Source organism: Brassica oleracea, chromosome C6 (assembly GCF_000695525.1).
Source record: "Brassica oleracea var. oleracea cultivar TO1000 chromosome C6, BOL, whole genome shotgun sequence".
Taxonomy (NCBI): Eukaryota; Viridiplantae; Streptophyta; class Magnoliopsida; order Brassicales; family Brassicaceae; genus Brassica; species Brassica oleracea.
Window position 1 is genome coordinate 21,033,978 of NC_027753.1, and position 23,369 is coordinate 21,057,346.

A 23,369-nucleotide genomic window follows, 5' to 3' on the forward strand; every position below is an offset into this window, starting at 1 on the left:
AGGATATCAAGTGTTCCTCGGAATTTCCTCGGAATATTCCGAGGAAATTCTGAGGAACTAGTGTTTGGGGTTTCAAAATCTCGAATGTTTTTTTTATAAACGGATCGATCGATGTATTTATGTCCAAAAACGCATCGATCGATCACTAAGATGGACCAAAGCGTAACAATGTATCGATCGATGGGTATATGTCCAAAAACGCATCGATCGATCACTAAGATGGACCAAAGCGTAACAATGTATCGATCGATGGGTATATGTCCAAAAACGCATCGATCGATCACTAAGATGGACCAAAGCGTAACAATGTATCGATCGATGGGTATATGTCCAAAAACGCATCGATCGATCACTAAGATGGACCAAAGCGTAACAATGTATCGATCGATGGGTATATGTCCAAAAACGCATCGATCGATCACTAAGATGGACCAAAGCGTAACAATGTATCGATCGATGGGTATATGTCCAAAAACGCATCGATCGATCACTAAGATGGACCAAAGCGTAACAATGTATCGATCGATGGGTATATGTCCAAAAACGCATCGATCGATCACTAAGATGGACCAAAGCGTAACAATGTATCGATCGATGGGTATATGTCCAAAAACGCATCGATCGATCACTAGTTCGTCGGAATTTCCTCGGAATATTCCGACGGATTGATGTTTCCTCGGAATTCCGTCGGTATATTCCGAGGAAATTCCTCGGGAAATTCCGAGGATTTTATTTTCCGTCGGAATGTCCGTCAGAATACCGATGTTTTCTTGTAGTGTACGCTGCACTAAAATTATATAAAACTCACTGATTGCTTGGTCGATAAAATATTACTAAACCGAGACTAAGATAACAAAATCAAAAATAAATTGTTCTTACAACATATTCGACTACTTAAAAGCGTTACATACTTTAATTCGCCAAGCACATACAAAGCCACATTAACAAACGTGATAGCCCAATATCTCTAGCAGTCCTATAAAATACAGCTCACATACGTTTGAACTTGCATATCTAACGACGAAAAGTCCACCATTTCTTTTAAATATCTCATAATGTAAAACAATCAATACAACATGAAACTAAAGAATACCTAACAAAACAATGCTTTTACGATTCGGTTCAAAGGAAAATGACACATAATCCAAATCCCGCGCGTATCACGGACCGACCCTAGTATGAATAAATAAACTGTTATTTCTTGTTATTATATTTAAATTTAGTTTTAAATAGTGTTATTTACAAAATCTAACCAGCCAGCGATTTATTATTTGCCAATATTAGTGCTTTCCTAATATTTGGATAATTCCGAAATACAACGTTCGTTATTCTCTATATATATTTTCCGTTAGGATGGTAAGTCATCTTAAAAGGGAAATCTTATTTTCCTGCAAATATAACAAATTCTGTTTGGGTGGGGGTAGTAATTCCTCTTTCTGAGATTTTACTATCTATTAAGCCACATCTATTGAATTAAAAATTCAATAAAAACAATCTTATGAATTTTGAATACCATTTTAAATTAGATAAGGGTAAAGGATGAATTATTATTATTACCTAATATTTCTTATTATATTTGGCATAGAAAACATCTAAATCTAATACGAGTGTTGAATATAAATTAAATATGTTGCCAAAATAAATAAATAAATTTTTGAACTTCAATAAAAAATTATTCGTACGCTGTATTGAATTTTCAGTTGATCAAATATTTTTAAAAATATACACATTATTTTGTATTAAATTATACCGTGATACACGGTCAACTTTTTTCGAAAATAGAAATTACTTTCTTTGTAAACCTATAAATTTTTAATATTTTTTTTGGTAGATTAAGTTTTAGAACCGTCATTAAAGCATGAAGTAAAGCAGATCAGAAAAGAAAACCCTAGATATTAGATTTCTATATATATATAACCAAAAAGAAAGAAAAGAGAGAGCAATTTACAGTAGGAGAAGAGAAGACAAACGAAACGAAGGCGTTATAAAAGGGAAAGTAAGTTCCTAAAAGAAGAAAACAGCCACTCACACGAAAGCAAAGCAAACCAAATATGGAAAATTGCTACTTATAGTAACTCCCATCTTTTTATGCAGTACCCTAATTCTAGCCTCCTCCTTTCCTAAAGAAAACCCATTCCTATATATACACAAAATCTATAAATATATATATAGATATACAAAGCCTTACTACTTCTTCCTCTGTTTTAGATTTTACAGAGCAGACCAGATTGAAAGATGGGGAGAGGAAGGATTGAGATTAAGAAGATTGAGAATGTGAACAGTCGTCAAGTCACTTTCTCCAAAAGACGTAACGGGTTGATGAAGAAGGCCAAAGAGCTTTCGATCCTCTGCGACGCGGAGGTTGCTCTTATCATCTTCTCCAGCACCGGCAAGGTTTACGATTTCTCCAGCGGCTGGTAAAAAACAATGATTCTTTTTGTTCTGGGTTCATTTGAGATTAGCAAAGTATGTTACTTTCTATGTTTTGAGATTGAAAACAGAGCAACGTGTTTGTCCTCGAAAACAGAGCAAGCTACTTGTTCTGTCTTCTGGTTTAAAGACATACATCCTTGTAGAAATCGAGACTTGTGTCTCTGTAATTTGGATGGTTGTTAGTTATAAACCCTAACTGTTGAAAAAAATGCAATCTTGGTACTGATCTATAACTCTAAGATTATAGTAGACCATAGTTGATTTGTTTCCTAAGAGGTGTGTTTATCTCTTCTTTAGTGAAGAGATTGAGAATGCAGAAGAAATTTTCTAAGTCTTTTGGTTGTTTTGATGTTATGGTAAAGCCTACTAATGGATTAAGCTAATGAAGAGCGTGTGTTTTTCTTTCAAATGTGTTGAAGCATGGAGCAAACTCTTTCTAGATATGGAAACAATGCTGAAACGGCTGATCATAAACAAAGAGAACAACAACAGCTTTTACTTTGTTCTTATTCACATCAAAATGGTGTTGTGGTATGTGTGTCTATCTCTATAAGCAGTGATCCTCTCTATTGCAAACTTTTGTATCCCTTTTGTTACATGGATACCGTTGTTGCAGTTCCAAAAAGATGAGTCTACGAAGAGCGAGCTTGTGAGACTACAGCTTGCTATTGAGTATGTGTAGCATCTCCCTTAGGAAATTGTGAAGTTTTGGTTGTTTAATTTGGTTCATCTTTTGTATTTGTTCCTGAGAGCAGGAGACTGAAGGGTAAGAAGCTTGAGGGTATGAGTTTCTCGGATCTTATTTCTCTTGAAAACCAGTTGAATGATAGTTTGCATAGTGTCAAGAATCAAAAGGTGAAGACAATAGAACAATTTTTATTCAAAAAATTGAAATCCATCTGTGTATCATCTCTTGACTTACAAAGTTTTGTTTTGATTTAGACACAACTCTTGCTTAGCCAGGTAGAAAGATCCAGGTTACAGGTAAGAACAAGGCTTACTCAAACTGTTATCATTGATTCTTTACACAATGTTAAAACCTCACCATCTTTTTTTGTTTATTTTGGTTGTAATCATTAGGAGAGAAGAGCATTGGAAGAGAACCAACTCTTGCGCAAACAGGTAAACATTTGTTATACCCTTACATTAGCTTACTCTAGTCTTTACCATGTATACCACATTCAAATATAATTTTACCCTCAGGTAGAGATGTTGGGGAGAGGTTCATCAGGACCAAAAGGGTTGAGTGAAATACCTCAATTCTCTAGCCCACAAGCGGAGCACGAGAGCTCTTCATCAGATGATGACGATAATGACAATGAGGACCACCATTCTGACACTTCCTTGCAGCTGGGGTAAGTTACTAACAAAAGCCTTACCTTCTCTGTTTCAAGCTTTTTCTGGTTAGTTGACATCTCTGAGAAGTGAGAACTAAAAAAAACCATGTGGTTTTGTCTTTCTTAGGTTGTCATGGTCGGGGTATTGTAGAAAGATAAAGAAGCCAAAGATCGAATCACCCTGCGATAACTCTGGAAGTCAAGTGGCTTCTGGTTGATGGAATCAATGATTGTTCTCTTAAGTATGGTGTTTAGTAGAGTGGCTTTTGGTTTTACCTGGTATCAAAAATTAGAGTTTGGTTTATGTTTTAGGTGAACCATTTTACCTTGAATCAAAAAGGGTTTAACACTTTGACTGATCAAATAACTTTAGTTTTTAGTTCCCAACACGTACAGCACTACACACCATACATGTCATAAATTTACATTTTCTAAAATAATTTTAAGATTCCGAACACATCAATATCTCGATTTAAAGATGGACAGTTAATCAGCAGAACAACAATTCAAAACATCTTAATCCAAGTCTTTGCTCTGGCTTAATTAATCACCAATGAAATATAAAAGAAGAAAGCCCAATCTGATGTCATATGAAGCCTTTTAGCCCGTCTTGCCTTTTTTAAAGCCCACCCCAATATCCTTGGGCTATATTATATAAATTGGATTCAAGGTTCTAAAAATCGGCATACGCGATTCCTAGGCGGTTCCATTCGAAACGATTTTTTTTTTAAAATTAAAATCCAATTTATGCGATTCAGTTCGATTTAAACTGATTTTAACCGAATTAGTCTAAATATGTTAAATTAAACAATAATATTAGTATAAATCCACAAATTTGTTTAATATCATTTGTTTTATATATCTAATTTTGATGAGTCATAATAATTTTATAACTAAACTCAAAAACTAAACTATTTTATTTAAATGTAAAATATATATAAAATAAATCACTAATTCGTTAACAGCTAGACTCCGAATAATCCGTATAGTCGCTAGTTTTTAATAGAGCGCCTAGTTACCGCTTAGCTATTTCTTGAACACTGTATATTTAAGTTTAAATGCGTCATGACCACCGACAAATCGAAGGCGTCGCCGACGGCTGGTTTGATGGTTTAGAAACAGTTCTGGACAGGCTGCTCAATCATACACATGCAATAAATAAAATTATAGAAAATTCTGATTGATATTTTCACCAGAGACTTTGACAAAGCGGCAAAAAGTACAGGTTGCTTTTATCCTGTCAGTAAGTACAAGTCGTGATCACCAGTTTTTTCTCTTCATAGACAATAAAAATTTGTTTACATGAAAGCGGTAGTTCAGGTTTTTCATAAATCTTCTCAGTCACATACTTCTTACGTTCCATATAGATTAAACTTTTGTAGTTTTAGTAGCTAATCTCTATGAAAGTTATTGATAGAGACTGCTTTGTTTTATTGAACTACAATTGGACTCGGAGCTGTTATGACTATAATACTTTGTTTTGGCTCGTTTGATTGAATAATTGTTAGTTTGTTTCGTAGTGAATCCAAAGATTATACAAACATTTTCGAAATTGAAATGGTAATGACTAGTCGACACAAAATCTGGTAATGAGTCCGAATGTCGAAATATATTTCCTTTATAATAAAGCACATGTCCCGACCTAAATCGGGAAATCTGCATAAGAAGAGAAGCCACGTGTGAAGGAGCTTCATCATTCAATAGAGATCCATCGTCAACATTCAACACACACACTTATTCTCACGGGCTCCCAAACAAAACTCATACTACCACATTTGAACTTTTTTATACAGTTAGCCCCAGTTATATTCATTACGACCCTTCCCCCATGTCTCTACCGTCCGATCACGGATTCTAGCTGTAATCAAGGGGGGCAGATTTAATGAACTGGGCCTTTGACTAGTGGACTAAACTGCCTTTCATCATGTAGCTGACATTTTCTTCTAGTATTTTGGCACTGTTGGCCTTTAAAAGAATGATTATAATTCATAATAACAGTTTTACAATTCATTGGCCTAGTTTGTTTTGATCTTACGAGGAAGATGGAGATGGTAGATTGAACTTTGCTTAGAGTTCAATCGGTTTTCATTACTTCACTAGTCACTATTCAACAGTTGCCTTCAACTAAGTTTTTGGCTTCAATTTCTAAATGCATTATAAGTTTAGAACTGTCTAATTTTCAAATTAAACAATTTTCCTTTCGTCTCGTAAAAATGCATATTTAAGAAAAATATTTCAAAAAAAAATATATTTTTATATTTTTAGTGCAATCAACTAATAATATAATCTTATTATATAAAGCTTGGTTCTTCAAAATTGCTAATTAACATGATTGTGACACATGCCAATTATATATTTTAAGATTGTGACATGTGTTACTCTATCTCATAATTAAAAATATAAGTATTAAGATATTAAAAATGAATTTTATTAAAAAATAATTATAAATATTATGTAATAGTAATTTTTCTTTTTTAATATCCTAATAAAAAGATAATTGTCAAGTATTATTTGATAATAATTTTCCTTCTAATATTGTGACATGTGTTTAAATATATAATTATTAAAATATATATAACAAGATAATAAAAACGAATTTTGAAAAAAAACTACCTTTAGAAATTATTTAATAGTAAATTTTTTTAAAAAAATATTTAGTAGTAATGTTTTTAGAAATTTTCCTTTTTCAAAATCCTAAAAAATATATTTGAAAACATTTATTTAATACAATTTTCCTTTTCTAAAATTTTAATGAAAATATAATTATAAAATATTATATTGAGCTTGGTTCTTCAAAATATCTAATTAAGATGTTGTGACACATGTCAGTTATATATTTAAAAATGTGATATGTTTTAAACTATCTCATAATCAAAAATATATATACTAAAATAATAAAAATAATTTTTCTTACAAATTAATTATAAATATTATTTAATAGTATTATTATTATTATTATTATTTTAAATATACTAAAGATAGAGAATTATAAAAAATAAATATTAAATTTTAATAAATTGTTTTTAAACAAAAACGAATTGTAAAATCGTACAAATACAATAAATTATTTAATAAAAAACATGACCAAAAAATAACTTTTAAATAAATAATATTAATTTTTTAAAGCCTAATAAAAAGAAAATTATAAAAATACTTTTCTTATAAGTAACTACAAATATTTCACATCTATATTTAGGTTTAAGCTTCAACATATTACTTCCACATATTCCACATATTTACATGAAAAGTATTACATGATTATTTTCTTTTAATTTGTTGATAAAACTCAACTTTTTATTATCATTATTATATCTTATGATGCTAACATAATTTTTAATTTTGATGTTGTTGTCGTACATGAGTATGTGTGAATATGATGAAAATATGTTTGTATGTATAAGACAAAATATAAATGATAAACATAATTTTTTCTGTTAAAAATAAAATAGTTGAATAAAATCTAAACAAAAAAAATAATTATAAAATAATTATAAAAAACTAATTATAAAATAATTTCTTATAATTAACTAACTTTACTTTTTAATGATTTTGTGTTAAAAAATATAAACCAAAATTAACTTCAAATATTTCACATGATATGATGGTGACTGTGTCAATTAAAAAAATTATATTGTGAATGTTTCAATAAAGACTCCCATTATATGAAAATAACTTTTTATTTTCCTAAAATCCTAAATAAAAGAGATTTCTAAAAAACATTTCTTTTCTAATCTTAACCAATTAAGATTTTTTTTTAAAAAATAAATCCTAACCAGAAAGAATTGTAAAATTGTATTTAATAGTAATTTCTACATTAAAAAATTAAAGATAAACATGATAGTAAAAATTATTTAATAAGCAAGAAAATTTATAAGAATATAAGTGATATTGAAAAAAAACGAATTTTGAAAATGGCAACTTTTAAAAATAGTTAATATTAACTTGAAATAATTATTTGATTGAAATTTATATTTCTAAATCCTAGACAAAATATAATTTTAAAATATTATGTAATATTAATTTATTTTTCTAAAATCCTAAAAAACTGTAAAAGAATATTTGATAGTTGTTTTCCTTTTTGTCAAAAAATTCCTAAACAAAAGAAATTTGTATCATTATTTTAAATCCTAACCAAAAGAGAATTGTAAGAATTTATTTGATATATTTTTAAGAGAATATTTGGATATGAACATGATACTAAAAATTATTTAATTAAAAAAGAAGTGTAAATTTAGTATTGAAACGAATTGTAAAAATAGTAATTTTAAATTTTTTTATTAATAACTAAAAATAATTATTTGATAGCAATTTATTTTTTTATGAAATTCTACAAAGAAGATAATTGTAATAGGTTATATGACAGTAATTTTTCTTTTTCAAAATCTTAAAAAAAATTGTAAAAGAGTATTTAATTTTTTTTTTAATTGTAAATAAAAAGTAGATTTATAAAATATAATTTTTTCTTCTAAAAAAATCCTAACAAAATAAAAATTTAAGAACTTATTTAATAAAATATTAAATTAATACATAAGAACATGTATAATGCTGTCATTGACTCGATTAGTGTATTTGATTTTCATTTCTTTTTACTTTTCTTTCAATTTCTTAATTCGGGTTGTGTTCAGTTTAAACGTTTAGGTATAGTATTTTCTCTAATCCTAAGTACAAAGTTTATAACAATTCATCTATGCACCATGATTATAAAAAATACAAATATTTACTTGAACTTATGTGCAAAAATGAGTTTTAATTATAAAATAAATCTCAAACATCATATGTAAAAAAACAATCATAAAACTATAATAAACACTCCCTTTGTTTCTTTTTGTAAGATGCTTTAGTTTTTTTTTTTTACAGCAAACAACATTCACAGACTCATGTAGACTCTGTAAACCAAGGTGGTAACTCTAAATCCATGTGTACGACGAAAGACGGTTGTTGCCGAGCACAACGTGCCAAACTATCCGCCCTAGTGTTCTCCGTCCTAGGTACATGAACAATATCTGAGTTGACGAAACTTCTTCTCAAAAGCTTAATATTTTCCAGGTAGCTTTCAAATGCTGGTCATTCCTCTGGTTCTGAAACCATCTTCACCAATTGAGAACAATCCGTTGCAAACGTAACCTGAAACTGTCTTAAATTTCTCATGTATTCCATTGCCCAAATCAATACCTCCATCTCCGAATGGAGCGGTGAAAGACATGCTCTTACATTTCTTGCCCCTAGTAAACCATCACACCCTGGTAATGTACTGAGCCAACCTTGCCCTGAAAATAGATCATTATCTTTCCATGAACCATCTGTGAAGCACCATCTTCATGTGGTTCCTAAGTTAGGCATGACTTGTACTTCCTGAGCACACCTGTTGTTACTAATCTGTGCCTCAGCCCAAAGTGTGGATTCAACTTCTGTTAGTCGTAGTGTTTCTCTGGGATCAATATCAAGATTACTGAATACTTTATTATTCCGACCCTTCCAAATGTACTATAATATCCATGCAAACGGATGATCCTCCATCTTTGGATTAACTCTCTAAAATAGATGGTCCATATTAGCAAAAAGAGAGCCAATAGGGAAAAAGTTCGGGTTTGATGGGATTTTAGATAGTGCCCAGACTTGACGCGCCGGGGAACATTCAAAAAACACATGGTTTATTGATTCATTTGTATCGCCACACCGTGCACAGCAAGTATCTCCTTGTATTCCTCTTGCCCTTAGATTTTTCGTTACCACTATACAACCTGATATCAATTGCCATAAAAATGCTTTAATTTTGAAGGACACTTCACTTTCCAACAAAAATCTTTGAGTATATCAACATTGGGCCCATAGAATTCTGGTGGTTGTTCCTTGTCAGGATAAATCCTTTCCACTTGATACTCTGATTGTACCGTGTATTTCCCATTCTTGGTGAAATGCCATCCATTCCTATCCTCCATCCGATTTCTACTCAATGGTATACTTTCAATTATTTTTGCATCGTGTGGATCCACCAAGTCCCTAATTGCCTATAAATTCCATGTTCGGGATTCCAGATTAATGAGAGAATCCACTGTGAGTTCCGGGTAACTATTATGAAGATTTTTGTTAGCTGGTCTCGGGCGAGTGGATGTGAGCCAGGGATCATTCCATACTGAAATAGATGATCATGTTCCAACCCTTTTAATTAGTCCTTTACAAACCAGAGATCTAGCAGAAGTAATACTCTTCCAGCCATATGACGGGGAATATGAGCGAATCGGATCCAGGGGTGAAGCATTCCTGTAATACCGTCCTTTAAAAACTCGAGAAAAAGGAGAATTTGGCATCTCGGTCAGCCGCCACAATTGCTTCTCAAGCATTGCCGTATTAAAATCAGTCAAATCCTTAAAACCTAACCCACCATTATCCTTATGGACACACACTTTATCCCATGATTTCCAAAGCATACCTCTTATACTGCCTCCAGGACTTCACCAAATTGCGCAACAGCACCTGTTTGCTTCTTCACAGTCGTTTTCGGTAACTGATACACATACATCACATGGTTTGGCAGAGCCGTAACCACCGATTTAATAATCACCTCCTTGCCACCCTTAGTAAAAAATCTAAAAGTTCATCCATTAATCCTATTATTTAACCGATCTTGTACGTAGCCAAACACTTGTACCTTAGAACCTCCTAGGCTTTCTGGCAGGCCTAAATAAGATCTCATTCCACCTAAATTCTGAGTTCCCAAAAGATCCTTCAATTCTTGACGACTATCTTCATCGATCTTGTGTCTAAATTGAATTGAGGATTTCTGGAAATTAATCTGTTGTCCAGGGACAGTCTCATATTCCTTTAGAATCCTAAGAGCACCTGCAACGGAGGTACACGACAGGTCCTTAGCGTTTAATCATAGGTTAGGAGGAATAGAATAATAATTATTTGGTTAATATAAGTAAGGATTGGTACGTTAATAAGGATTTTTAGGACTTGATCCTTAGGGTACGTGGCGTTTTCTGAATGGATGGAAGGGTTTACGGTTTGGTAATGAGAAAAATATTGGTCATTCTCGACCGAAGCAGAGAAAAAAAAATTGTCCCGACGAAGAAAGGTGATTCCTCTCTCGACGAAACGGAGGCGATTCCCGCGACGAAAGACGGCGATTCCCACGACGAAAGACGGTGATTTGTCTCTGTCGGCGGAACAAGGTAAATCGCACCCTTCTTTTGTAGATTAATCGATATAGATAAGTTTGCATCTTGAATCGATCTCGTTTGAAATTAGGGTTCGAACACAATTTGGGGATTTGTTGCGTTTGTACTTATTATCGGTTTGAAAATGATACTGTTTTCATCGATTTGGGTTCTTCTCGTTTGAAATTAGGGTTTCAAAAGGATTTGGGGCTTTTTGTTTTTTGTACTTATCGGTTTGAAAACGATACTACTATCATCGATTTGGGGTTCTTCTCGTTTGAAATTAGGGTTTCAAAAGGATTTGGGGCTTTTTGAGTTTGTATTTCTTGCACAGGTTTGCTAGCTACTACTCGATTATCTGTTTGCTAGCTACTACTCGACTATCCGTTTGAGATTTTTAGAAGCATGTGTTTGCATTTCTACATGATAGTTTGAGTGTTTTGAGTTTGAGTGTATTGAGTTTGTGTGTTTGTTGTTTAAGGATTACAATGCCAGTTATCTGTGCGACATAAAAAAAAAGCTTCCTAATTTGTTCTGTCGGATGAGCTGCAAGTTTATGATCATGTGTGTGTGTGTTGTTTGGATTGAATTGATAGATGATGTTCATTGATTAGCATGTGAGCTTATGTTTACCTCTGTTCTTACTTTATTATTTCTTGCAGGTTAACGAATATGGGACAAGATTATTCATACATCCAGCCTTCCTCATCATCAGACTCGATTGACATTACCTCCCTTCTTCAAGCAGAAGCTGAGTTGTATGCGGATGAAGGTCAGAGTATCTACCATAATCCAGAACCGGTTCAGTACCCACCTCAACCAGAGGCAGATGATGGAATCCCGATGATATGCTACTGTGGTGGTGAGCCTGTTGTTGCAACATCCTCCACTCATAAAGATCCCGGCAAGAGGTACTTCACGTGCGAGAATGTGGATGATGGAGACTGCCACATCTAGAAATGGTGGGATGTCGCGGTCATGGAGGAGATGAGCGACTTGCATAGACAACTTAGGCTGCTTAAGTATCAAGGCAATGCGAGTGAGCAGAAGCTGATGCTGCTAGAGAAGAGTGTGTTTGAGTTATCAAACCAGAAATCAGGAGTTAAGCTAATGAGAGTGAGCAGTAGACGGTGCTGTCTATTAGTTTTAATAGGTTTCGTGTTCTTGTTTCTGCATGGTGAGTATATATCCTTGTGCTTTTATCTCATTTACCAATATTCTGCGTGGTGAGTTCGTTGACTATTTTATCTCATTCTTTTCAAGATTAGCTTTAAACGAGAGTGTCTCAAAGAATCAATGTCATTACTAACAAGGTACGCACACTAGAATTAAAGCAATTAGTCATTTAATGAAGGTGAATTGATTTCTACCGTCGTAACTCCTCGGATTTGATCGGTTATAAATGTTAGCGCGTTTAGAAATAGTGAAATGAAGACTCTAGCTTGCTAGGATTGTACTAATTAGTCGGATTTGATTGGTGATAAATGCTAGTTCTTTGCTTCCTATCTTCCTAACTGCTCGGATTTTAATTGCTTTAATTGAAAAAAAAATGTAGATGGCTTACTTAAGGCTCTGTGTTTCTAATAGAGCGACACAACCATTCTCTAACCATGGATAACACCACTGGTTTTGTCGAGTCGGGTTCGAAGGAGAGGAGGAAATGGTCACTGAAAGAGGATCAAATCCTCATTGGGGCTTGGTTTAACACAAGTAAAGATTATGTGGTCAGCAATGAGCAAAAAACTGGTGCTTTTTGGAAGAGGATTGTACAATACTACAACGCAAGCCCTTATCTGGCTGGGACTATACCTAGAGAGCTTGGGCAGTGCAAGCCGAGGTGGGCTAGGATAAATGAGCAAGTCTGCAAGTTTGTTGGGTGCTATGACGCGGCTCTTAGGGCACAGAGAAGTGGTCAAAACGATGATGATGTGATGAGAGCTGCCCAAGAGTACTTCTTCAACGATCACTCCGTCAAGTTCAGCATGGAACATGCCTGGAGGGAGCTGAGGCATGACCAGAAATGGTGCTCCACCTATGTGACTAAGGACGGTGGGAGTCAAAAGCGCAAACCAGTCCAGGCGGAGGTTGATAGACAAGCGGAAGTGGGAGAACGAGAGGAAAGACCAGTCGGGGTCAAGGCAGCTAAAGGTGTTACCAAGAAGAAGAAGAGTGGTAGAGAAGAAGAGTTGTCACAGTTACAGGGCGTGTTGGAAGTGAAAGAAAAACTCGCTAGGCATAAAATGCTTGATCGTTTACTCGGGAAAAAAGAGCCTCTATCTGCGATGGAGATATCTCTTAAACTCAAACTAATGCCTGAGATGTTATGATGTTAACTGTATGTTAAGTTGTTACTGTTGTTTTGTGTACTTGTACATTATTAAACTTTGCTCACTCTTTTCTTTTGTGTTGTTTCAGGGTTCAGCAGTAGGTCATGTGAACGAAGTCACGGGTGCATTTGGCGTTGTGTAAGTCTTTTGTTGTTTACCTCAAGTGAATCAAGTCACGGGATTCTATCTATGTACTATAAGTAGTTGTCATGCGCATGTCTTTAGCTATGTATCTCCTTCGCTTTGCGTCCTCTTGATCAAAACTTGTTTCCTCTTGTTTCAGTTCATGTTCAAGTTCTTATTATGTTTTCCCGGAGATGTAGAATATACCTACCATGATCAAGTACCGATTGTCTTTAACTACAACTACAATCTCTTTAGGTAACACTGGATCTTCTCTTTTATATACCGAGATTGTGTAGTATATACTTAGTAAACTTGTGTAGTGTATACTTAACTTGAGAAGTATATAATTCATTTGAGAAGCTTTGAAGTAAATCTGATTAGTAAACTTGTGAAGTATATAATAATAACTAAAATTTGGAACAAAACTTTGGAACTAAAATATAGAACTTAAATCCAAAAAAATTTTAAAAGCAAAAAACCTTAACAAAATTAAATAACTAAAATTCTTTACCAATTTTTTTTGAAGGAGGAATCCCTAAAAAATGTCATCCTCTTCATCTGATGAAGTCGAAGAAAGACTGGAGGAATTATTCGACGAAATCCTCGAAGATACATACAACGACATAATGGAGGCCCAAACCTATAAGCAAAGGAAACGTGCTTACATAGAACGAAACGGTGAAGCCGGACACAACCGTTTATGGAATGACTATTTCAGGGAAGATGCGACATTCTCGACACATTTATTCAGACGTCGTTTCCGCATGAATATGGAATTATTCATGCGTATTGTCCATGCCCTCTCAGAGAACGTTCCTTTCTTTCGACAAAGAATGCAGTCGGAAGGTTAGGTCTATCAACACTATAAAAGTGTACGGCAGCTATTCGTATGCTTGCTTACGGCTCTGCGGCTGATGCCGTTGACGAATATCTACGACTTGGTGAAAGCACATCAGTTTCATGTTTAACCAATTTCACAGAAGGAATAATACTGTTATTTGGAGATGAGTATCTACGAAGACCCACACCATAGGATCTTCAACGACTCCTCAATATTGGATAGAAGCGCGGGTTTCCCGGGATGGTAGGAAGCATTGACTGTATGCGTTGGGAGTGAAAGAATTGCCCAACCGCTTGGAAAGGGCAGTACGCGCGTGGATCAGGAAACCCGACAATTGTCTTAGAGGCTCTGGCTTCACAAGATCTTTGGATATGGCACGCTTTTTTTGGTCCTCCAGGTACCTTAAACGATATTAATGTCCTCGATCGGTCTCCTGTTTTTGATGACATTTTCCAAGGCCGAGCTCCCAGGTTAGAGTACGTGGTCAACGGACACGTGTATAAGTTGGCGTACTACCTCAAAGACGGTATATATCCCAAATGGTCAACATTTATCCAATCTATATCGCACCCTCAAGGTCCTAAAGCAGATTTATTTGCTAGAATTCAAGAAGCAATCCGAAAAGATGTGGAACGGGCGTTTGGAGTATTACAAGCTCGATTTGCGATTGTGAAAAACCCGGCTCTTTCAATGGACAAAGAAAAGATAGGAAAGATTATGAGAGAATGTATAATACTACACAATATGATAGTCGAAAATGAACAAGATGGATACATTCAGTTTGATATATCTGAATTTGAAGAAGGAGACGTCACTAGAAGTTCACGGGTGGATACCAACAGACCTACAAATATCGCTAATATGCTCGGCATTCGGGATGATGTTCGCGATAAGCGTTTACACCAACGTTTGAAAAATGATTTAATTGAAAATATTTGGAACAAATTTGGTGATTGTTGATTAATAAATGTTGTATCTTTATCTTTAATAATGCAATAAATAAAAAATTTAATTTCACTTTTTTTTAAAAAAATATTATTTTTTATTCCTAAAAACTCCAAATTGGAGAACACTATTCAAGAAAAAAAAATAGTTAATTAATCCTAAGGACTCCATTTGCAGTCTCACCATTGCGGGTGCTCTAAGTATAGTTTGACACTTTTCCTTGTTTGCCCTACAGAAGAACAAGCTATCATCTGCGAATAGCAAATGAGAGATTGCAGGGCAAGCTCTTGCCACTTTCATACCAGTTAATTGTTTCATCCGCTCCGCCTTTTTGATATTTGAAATTAACGCCTCCGTACACATGATAAATAAATAAGGTGACAAAAGATCCCCTTGACATAATCCCCGCTGGGGAATAATAAGACCTCGTGGCTGCCTATTGAGGAGAACTCTATATAGAACCGAAGAGACACACTCTCGCATTAATTTGATCCAATGAGGATCAAAACCCATTTTGTGAAGGAGAGCCTCAATAAAATTTCACTCTATCCGATCATATGCCTTACTAATATCTGTTTTTACTGCCATAAACTTATTTTGACAAGACTTATTAGCTCTCAAACCATGAAACATTTCATGCGCGATAAGAATATTATCCGAAATTAACCTTCCTGCCACAAAAGCCGATTGTGTCTATGAAATTACTCTGGGAAGACAACCTTTCAGCCTTTGACACAAAACCTTCGAAATTATTTTATAGCCCACATTACAAAGACTTATCTGTCTCAGTTTCGTCATCCTTGTCGGTCTCTCTACTTTTGGTATCATACAAATATTAGTTATATTCAGCCTTGGTTCCAATTCGCCTGTTACAAAAAAAATTATTCACTAGCTCAACCACATCCTTTTTAATGACATGCCAGGAATGCTGAAAAGAAGAGTTGTCATTCCGTCCGGTCCTGGCGCTTTCTCTGGATGCATCATAAATAATGTTTGGCTCACCTTTTCCTCCGTAGCTACCCTCAATAGCTTTTGATTCATCTGAGGAGAAATTGATGATCCTATCTCCTCGAGGAAACTATCAAATTCCGTAGGATTAGTAGAATTAAACAAACCATGAAAATAATCTACCGCCCACTATTTTATTTCTAATCAGCCTTTGCTTTGTTAGAGCATGATAAAACTTGGTCTTCAGATCCCCGGATGAGTACCACATATTTCGGCTCTTTTGATGCCAATACTCCTCCTCATCCTTATAGGCCTCCTGTAATTTCCTGGAAATCTCAAGAATATCCTCTTGGGTTATATTGTTATATGTTTGTACATCTTCCAAAGCTTGTTGAAGATTCCGTATATTTTCCTTCCCATAAGGTTGATTGTCTTTCCGCCATGAAGATATTTCATGTCGACAGTTATTAATTTTGGTAATGAAATCCCCTGATTGGCCCTCCTGATTTTCTGTCCACCCCGACACAATTGATTCCATAAGCCCCTCCTGACCTATCCATCGCTTATCAAACATGAACTGTCTTCTCTTTTTCCTTAATAATTTATCTACCAGAAAAGCAATCACCGGTCGATGATCTGATCCCACCATCCTCAAATACTCTGTATAAGAAAATGGGAAGAGTGTATGCCATTCCTCATTAGCCAAGGCTCTATCCAGTCTACATCTGACCGTTACAGCTCCTTTCCCTTTACGTCTACGTCCTTGCCAGGACATTTTATTACCACGAGCCAGAAATTTTAATAGTCCACTATTCCTTATCATATTGTTGAAAGGAATAAAGGAAGTCACACATCTTAGAGATCCCCCATCCTTTTCATGATTCCCAGTAATCTCATTTAGATCTCCTATAACAAACCAGGGCTCCGATCTAGCTAAACCATATCGGGTTAACCTTTCCCATACATGGTCTCTTAAGCTTTGATCCGGCTCTCCATATACAAAAGTAAGGAATACTTGTTTCCCATTGGCCACCGCCTCGACATCTATCATTCTATTGCTAGAATATAAAATTTTAACTTGGTCCCTTGTACAAATCCAAAATTCTGTTTCGTTTCTGATAAAAGCAAAAATTCTGGTTTATGTTTATGCCATGTTTCCCGAAGATAACTTATTGTCCAATGACTTCCAAGACCTCTGCAATTCCAACTTAATATTTTCATATATAAATCTGCTTGTATTGCTCTTCCGAGCCGGAAGATTGGGGTTTAATGATACCCAACAATCTTAGAGTCTCAAGGTTCCGAAAACCAGTAAAATCACAACCAATCTTGTGAGATACACGATCCATCCCATTAGGAGCGTCATTACACCAATGATATCCATTATATCTTATTTCAATCGTCAGAATACGTACATATAAAAAGCCTATTAAACTATAATACGTACAATTTTTAACCCCAAGCTTGCGGTACACATATAGCTCCTTTGCAGAGAGCCATTATCTTGAGAATATGATTCATTAAGCCCATTTAATCCAGAACCAAAAACTTGCCAATTGTTTCCCCAGCATCATATCGAATAATCAAAAGGATAAAGTAAAATTATAAAACACTTGTGCTTTAGAAAAATTTGTGCCACCAATAAACATAACTCACCATTCGTATCCAATGCTATATAGTATTCTTTATATTGATCTGATAAACCATATGTAATCCCCAAAGCAAAGAGACCAAATGCATTTACTATATTCCGGACTATACCTTTCAATTCCCATCTCCTTAATCGCAAAGGCCATACGTGCATCAGCTTTCCACACCAATGCAGAGTCAGTACAGGGAAGAAAATGCCAGTAATAGGCCACCACACACAACCATGATTCCAAACCAAAAAAGCCAAGCCCTCTCCGCAATGTAAAACGGTTACATATACATCAAGAGACCACCATAAACTCAAGAAACCAGTATTATTCCAAGTCTTATTAAGAACCAAAAGAAACATAACAACTCCAACTTCCCTCACTCTCTTAAAACCAACTAAGTCACCAATAGTAAAGCCAAGTATTAAAAGAAATAAAAGACCACCCCCCTAAACCAATTCCGTCTCGCGTAGACTCTCTGTAAATAAACCTTGATTCATATTCTTAGAACTTAAAAAGCACCGGTTTTGGGTTTGAAGGACCCTTGCTCTCCGGTGGTTTGCCACTATCACCATGACGAGTTCCCACCTTGGCTGCTACTCTTTTACGTGGGGAGACCAGCACACTTGTCATCCTCATCTTGTTGCTTCCCGCCATGCTTATAGTAGGCTTAACAAACCTCTTACGGTTACTCTGCCTTGTCGCCACCGACCCTGCCGTCGTATCTTTCTCAGCATTAGCATCTCCACTCCCCAGCTCTTCTTCCTCCTGTGTATGTACATGCTTTTGCTGAACCTCAGAAGCTAACTCAGCTTCTTCCTCCGAAAGAGTCTGAAACTCCTCTTCTGCCTCCGACTCCACACCACTCTCCAATATGGTAGCGTTAATAGCCTCCAGTTCCATATCAATATCCTCTGCCATATAATCATGCTTCTCCATCATTCCCTGAAGCGCAATTAAGCCCTTCTCCGCCTCACTAGCCTCCATAATCACCTCTGATCCCTCCGCCTGCGTCTCAGCTAACTCAAGTTGAAACCCCTCATACGGTAATATCGCAACATCATCTCCATTGCTCTTAATCTCTCCTTCTTCCCATGCTTCCGGACCTGGAACCCTCTGACGTTGATCATCCGTTGACTGTTCTGAAGAGGGTCTAATACGTGGCTCCTGATCGCCAACTCCCCACCTGTAACTCCATTTCTTCCATCATCTCTCCGCGTATTTTTGTGCCTCGAGCTCTCGCCATCACCTCTGTACCCATGATGAGTTGGAGGCTTCCTAGATCCCCGCTCAGCTGCCTTGACCCACTTTGAGTCTGCTGCATCAACCATTTTACCCTTGCCCTTCCCATAGTATTCTCGACTATCTCTCCCTTTGTGCTGTTGACCCGTGTGTCCGTTAATGACAACACCCTTGTAACTACGAGCTTGCTCCTCATGCTTTGTACCATCAAACCATCCCCCAGTGCCTTCTCTTGTTTCCCTCCTTCGCGCTGGACTCGACTTTGCATTCTTCTCCTTCAGTGGACACAGTTCCTCTTTATGACAAAGACTCCCGCAGAGCTTGCAATAACCAAATAGTTTTTCATATCGCAGAGACATCGCCGCTTCCTCCCCGTCATAAAATTCTCCTCCTTTGAAATCCACCGTCGTCTCAAAACACAGCTCTTTGAAGGCGTCAACTAACTACTTGGACCCTGTTGAGCGTCACATCAACCGCAACCACTCTCCCCAAAGCTCCACCAATACTCTCGAACGTTGGGACCGTCCTGAACTCCAGCGGGATTCCAAAGAACATGATCTCCGAAGGAAAAGACCTGGACTGTTTTGGTTGCCACCTTGCCTGGGAAAGCATCCAGTAGTCGAAATGAAAAGGCTGTTGCTTCAACACCTCTTCAAGTTTCTCCTCCATCTTGAAGTCAAAACGGAATTTTCCAAAACCCAAGTCACTACCCGTTACCATGTCCTCCAATTTCCAAATATTTGGAAGATTTGTAAACAACGCCTTCATTTCATTGAAGAAGTACTTTGGAAGATACATCTCCCTATCAACGTCTTGGAGTAGGTCTTGATCAATGCAGAGTTGTCAAAATGTGCCACCGTGATCTTCAGTCTCTTACGCATGCCCTCACCATTCTTCTGCTCCTCACCGTGGTTCAGCAGTTGACTCTGCGTCATGATCACAAAGAATTTCAACTTTTGAAAATTAATAAGCCAAAATAATAAGACAATGATACACCAAAGAGACGCATCTATCATTCTCTTATATTGATCCCAATTTTCCATAGAGCCCTTCCCAAAATCTTCCTCTATTAAACCGTATCTCCGTGAATTGATATTGTCCGATCTCAAGCCCCAAAGAAACCATAATATCCAAGTCCCAAAAAAGTCAACCCCTTGATACTTGAGATCAATCTCGAAGATGTATAAGGATGAAAATAAGGAATCGCAATCGAAAATACAACCTGTAAAGATCCATAGTGCCGTCTTGATTATCTCCAGATTCCATCGCCATTGAATACAGATCCGAGATTTCCTTAATCTCCCGCAGATCCCCTTTTTGATTCCCGAAATGATCCCCAATCGAGTCGAGTAAATGCCTTGATTCCCATAATCCGTATTATGATCCTGGTAGATCATCATAAATACCTCATCACCTTCTCCAATTCCCGGATCCCATCGTTGTGAAATCATCAAACCCTAAATCGTCATTTTTGTCGCCGTCTGTTTTTTGTAAGTAGTAAATTACTAATATTTTAACCTGCTTTAGTATAAACACATAAATTAAAAAAAAATTACTTTTAATAAAATTACTTGATTACAACAAAAAATAAATAAAAATAGTTAATCATTGTTATTCTGAACAAATAAGACAAAAACTACCGATTATAATATTTTAATTAATTATTTTAATAACTCTGCATAAAAAATTTTAAGACATCATATAAATTGAAATAAAAATATATCTAAAAAATAATATAAAAAGAAACAGAGAGAATATATAACGTGGTCAGTGTCTGATTATTATTATTATTATTATTTTTTATCAAATGTCTGATTATTTATTACCTAAATATTAAATTTAAAATTCTGGGTCCAAGTAGAGGTAATTAATTAACATCTCCTGATTATCCTACCCACATTTTTGTTTGTTTCAGAAACAAGTATCTGGCCCGGTATGACCCGACTCGACCATCCCGTTTCTTTCTGCCAACAAAATCATAAATTAAAGAGAAATACGATAGGATAACATTAGAAAATGATTAATAGGACCAAAATATTTCGAAATAAATATACACCATCTTAGAATTTAGAGTAAAATGATAGGGGTTTGGAATTAAAGTTTAAAATTTTATAAAATAAAAAATAAATATTAAAATTTGAAAAATAAAAATTTGAGAAGAAAGCGAGTGCTCTTCTCAGCCTCAGCCTCTTGTCACCACTAACTCCGAGAGAGAGAGAGAGAGAGAATGGGTTTGATATCATCAGCGAAAGAGACGAAGAACAGTGGAAGAGGAATGGGTTTCCTCTTAGTTTTCTTCCCTGACCACAACGACGTCTCTCCTTCTTCATCTCCGGCAACGACGACGACTCTTTTCCGCACCAGATACTCCCATCTCCTCCTCTCCAAAGCCCAATCCACAATCTCAATCTGCATCCTCCTCCTCTTCCTCACCCTCTTCCTCTTCACTCTCTCCACCTTCGAACCTTCCTCCGTCTTCCCCGCCGTTTCTCCCCGTTCACACCGTCGCTTTCTCCTCGCTCGCACCGTCTCCGTCGCTAAAACTCGACCTCTCGCTCTACAGAGGATGGGTACTCTGTTTCTGAGAGGAACCACGTGCATGCACGATTTGGTCGTCGCTCATGTCGCTTCCGACACCACGGTGGAAGATCTCCGTCTCTTTATGCGCTTGCTTCACCGTTCCGGAGTCACTTTCCGATCCGACGTCGTTTTACTCTTCAACTCCCCTTCTTCCGTTACGAGACTCACCAATATGATAGAGGAAGAGAACGTCTCGTTCTTGAAACTCGTCGACGTTCACCGAAACTCAAACTCCGCTAACAAAAACGACTCCGTTTTGGGATTCAATCTCACCCGTTTCATGAAGAAGCAATCCAAGAAGGCGGTGTCTGAGCCTATCTGGGGAAAGAAAAAGCACCGAGTCAACGATTCCGCACTGAACGAGACGACCGAGTCAACCGAGTTGACTCACGGCTCTGTGGTGGGCTTCGACGTGGCCGAGTTGGACCCGGAGAACTCGCTATCTGGGTTTATTGAGCACGTGCCGATTAGCTTGAGGAGATGGGCGTGTTACCCAATGCTGCTCGGACGAGTCAGACGCAACTTCAAGCACGTGATGCTCGTTGACGCAAAGACCTCACTGTTCGTCGGTGACCCGTTTACCCGGATACGTAACCGGAGCCCCGAGTCAGTCCTCTTCTTCTCCAAACACAGTAACAAGAAATCTTCCGACATTAACCCGGCGGTTTTGATCGGTGGAGCGAAGGGTATCAGGAGGTTATCGAGCGCAATGCACACTGAGATCGTGAGAGCGGCAATGCAGCAGCAGCAACACACGAGAAAGAGCTTTGTGTCGGAATCTGTCGTGCTGAGTCAACTCGTTGGGAATGTTCATATGACGAAGAGCATTGAAGTCCATTGGTCCGACTGAGTCGATAGTGGAAGCGAGTTCGGTGGCTGAGTTAAGGACAAGAAACTCGGCGGCTGCGTCGATAAAGAGTCATGATATAGTACAACGTGGTAATAGTAATCATCTTGATATTATGGCGATTATTATGAACGTATTTGTTCCAATGAGTTAGATTCTTCTGTCTATAGTCACTGTTAGCATTGTTGTTATTTTTGGAAACAAAAAGAGGAAAAATATACAAATAAAATTAGGGAATATTTTCCTTTTTTTTTGTTTTTATATAGTTTTTTGTACACATTTGACATTTGTTATGTTCTTAGATTTTTGGGAGAATTGCCAAGTGTGACTCAAAACTTGGAGTCAAACCCAAAACAATACTCCAACTTGGATCAAAGGCAAAAGTAACCTAAAAGGCTATTGAAATTACAAATATCTCCTTGTGACCAAACAAAAAAACGGATTTTTTTTTACGTTTCTACCCCTCGCAAGTCGTCTGTTTAGACGACTTGAAAATAAGTCGTCCAGACGACTTAACTGAAAGTCGTCTGTTTAGACGACTTGAAAATAAGTCGTCCAGACGACTTAACTGAAAGTCGTCTGTTTAGACGACTTGAAAATAAGTCGTCCAGACGACTTAACTGAAAGTCGTCTGTTTAGACGACTTGAAAATAAGTCGTCCAGACGACTTAACTGAAAGTCGTCTGTTTAGACGACTTGAAAATAAGTCGTCCAGACGACTTAACTGAAAGTCGTCTGTTTAGACGACTTGAAAATAAGTCGTCCAGACGACTTAACTGAAAGTCGTCTGTTTAGACGACTTGAAAATAAGTCGTCCAGACGACTTAACTGAAAGTCGTCTGTTTAGACGACTTGAAAATAAGTCGTCCAGACGACTTAACTGAAAGTCGTCTGTTTAGACGACTTGAAAATAAGTCGTCCAGACGACTTAACTGAAAGTCGTCTG

General features: G+C 36.3%; 2 protein-coding genes and 1 pseudogene across 4 annotated transcripts; all 3 read left to right on the top strand.

The window, feature by feature from the left end:
- The first annotated feature begins 1,942 nt into the window (after nucleotides 1-1,942).
- LOC106299005 (agamous-like MADS-box protein AGL18) lies at nucleotides 1,943-4,121 on the top strand. Of its 3 annotated transcripts, none has more exons than XM_013735133.1 (9): nucleotides 1,943-1,996; nucleotides 2,209-2,417; nucleotides 2,853-2,964; nucleotides 3,050-3,105; nucleotides 3,189-3,288; nucleotides 3,376-3,417; nucleotides 3,514-3,555; nucleotides 3,637-3,788; nucleotides 3,898-4,121. In XM_013735133.1, the coding sequence occupies exons 2-9, from the start codon at nucleotides 2,236-2,238 to the stop codon at nucleotides 3,986-3,988; spliced, it is 777 nt and encodes a 258-aa protein (XP_013590587.1). In that variant the 5' UTR covers nucleotides 1,943-1,996; nucleotides 2,209-2,235; the 3' UTR covers nucleotides 3,989-4,121. The 3 variants fall into 3 exon arrangements, with proteins under 3 accessions (XP_013590587.1, XP_013590586.1, XP_013590585.1); XM_013735132.1 differs by having other exon boundaries at nucleotides 1,951-2,093; XM_013735131.1 differs by having other exon boundaries at nucleotides 1,951-2,071.
- A 7,481-nt stretch (nucleotides 4,122-11,602) lies between these two features.
- LOC106297701 lies at nucleotides 11,603-13,257 on the top strand (annotated as a pseudogene).
- Nucleotides 13,258-21,132: 7,875 nt separating this feature from the next.
- LOC106298265 lies at nucleotides 21,133-22,684 on the top strand. Its single transcript, XM_013734362.1, is given in 3 exon segments — nucleotides 21,133-22,420; nucleotides 22,422-22,551; nucleotides 22,554-22,684. Coding segments are annotated over 3 exon segments (1,377 nt in total). The 5' UTR covers nucleotides 21,133-21,223; the 3' UTR covers nucleotides 22,604-22,684.
- The last annotated feature ends 685 nt before the right edge of the window (nucleotides 22,685-23,369 follow it).

Excerpts from the sequence above, each read along its gene's own strand:
- LOC106299005 (XM_013735133.1), top strand. The coding sequence starts at position 2,236 with ATGGGGAGAGGAAGGATTGAGATTAAGAAGATTGAGAATGTGAACAGT. Across the intron at positions 3,106-3,188 it reads AGACTACAGCTTGCTATTGA|GAGACTGAAGGGTAAGAAGC; the intron begins GTATGTGTAGCA and ends TCCTGAGAGCAG. Across the intron at positions 3,556-3,636 it reads ACCAACTCTTGCGCAAACAG|GTAGAGATGTTGGGGAGAGG; the intron begins GTAAACATTTGT and ends TTTTACCCTCAG.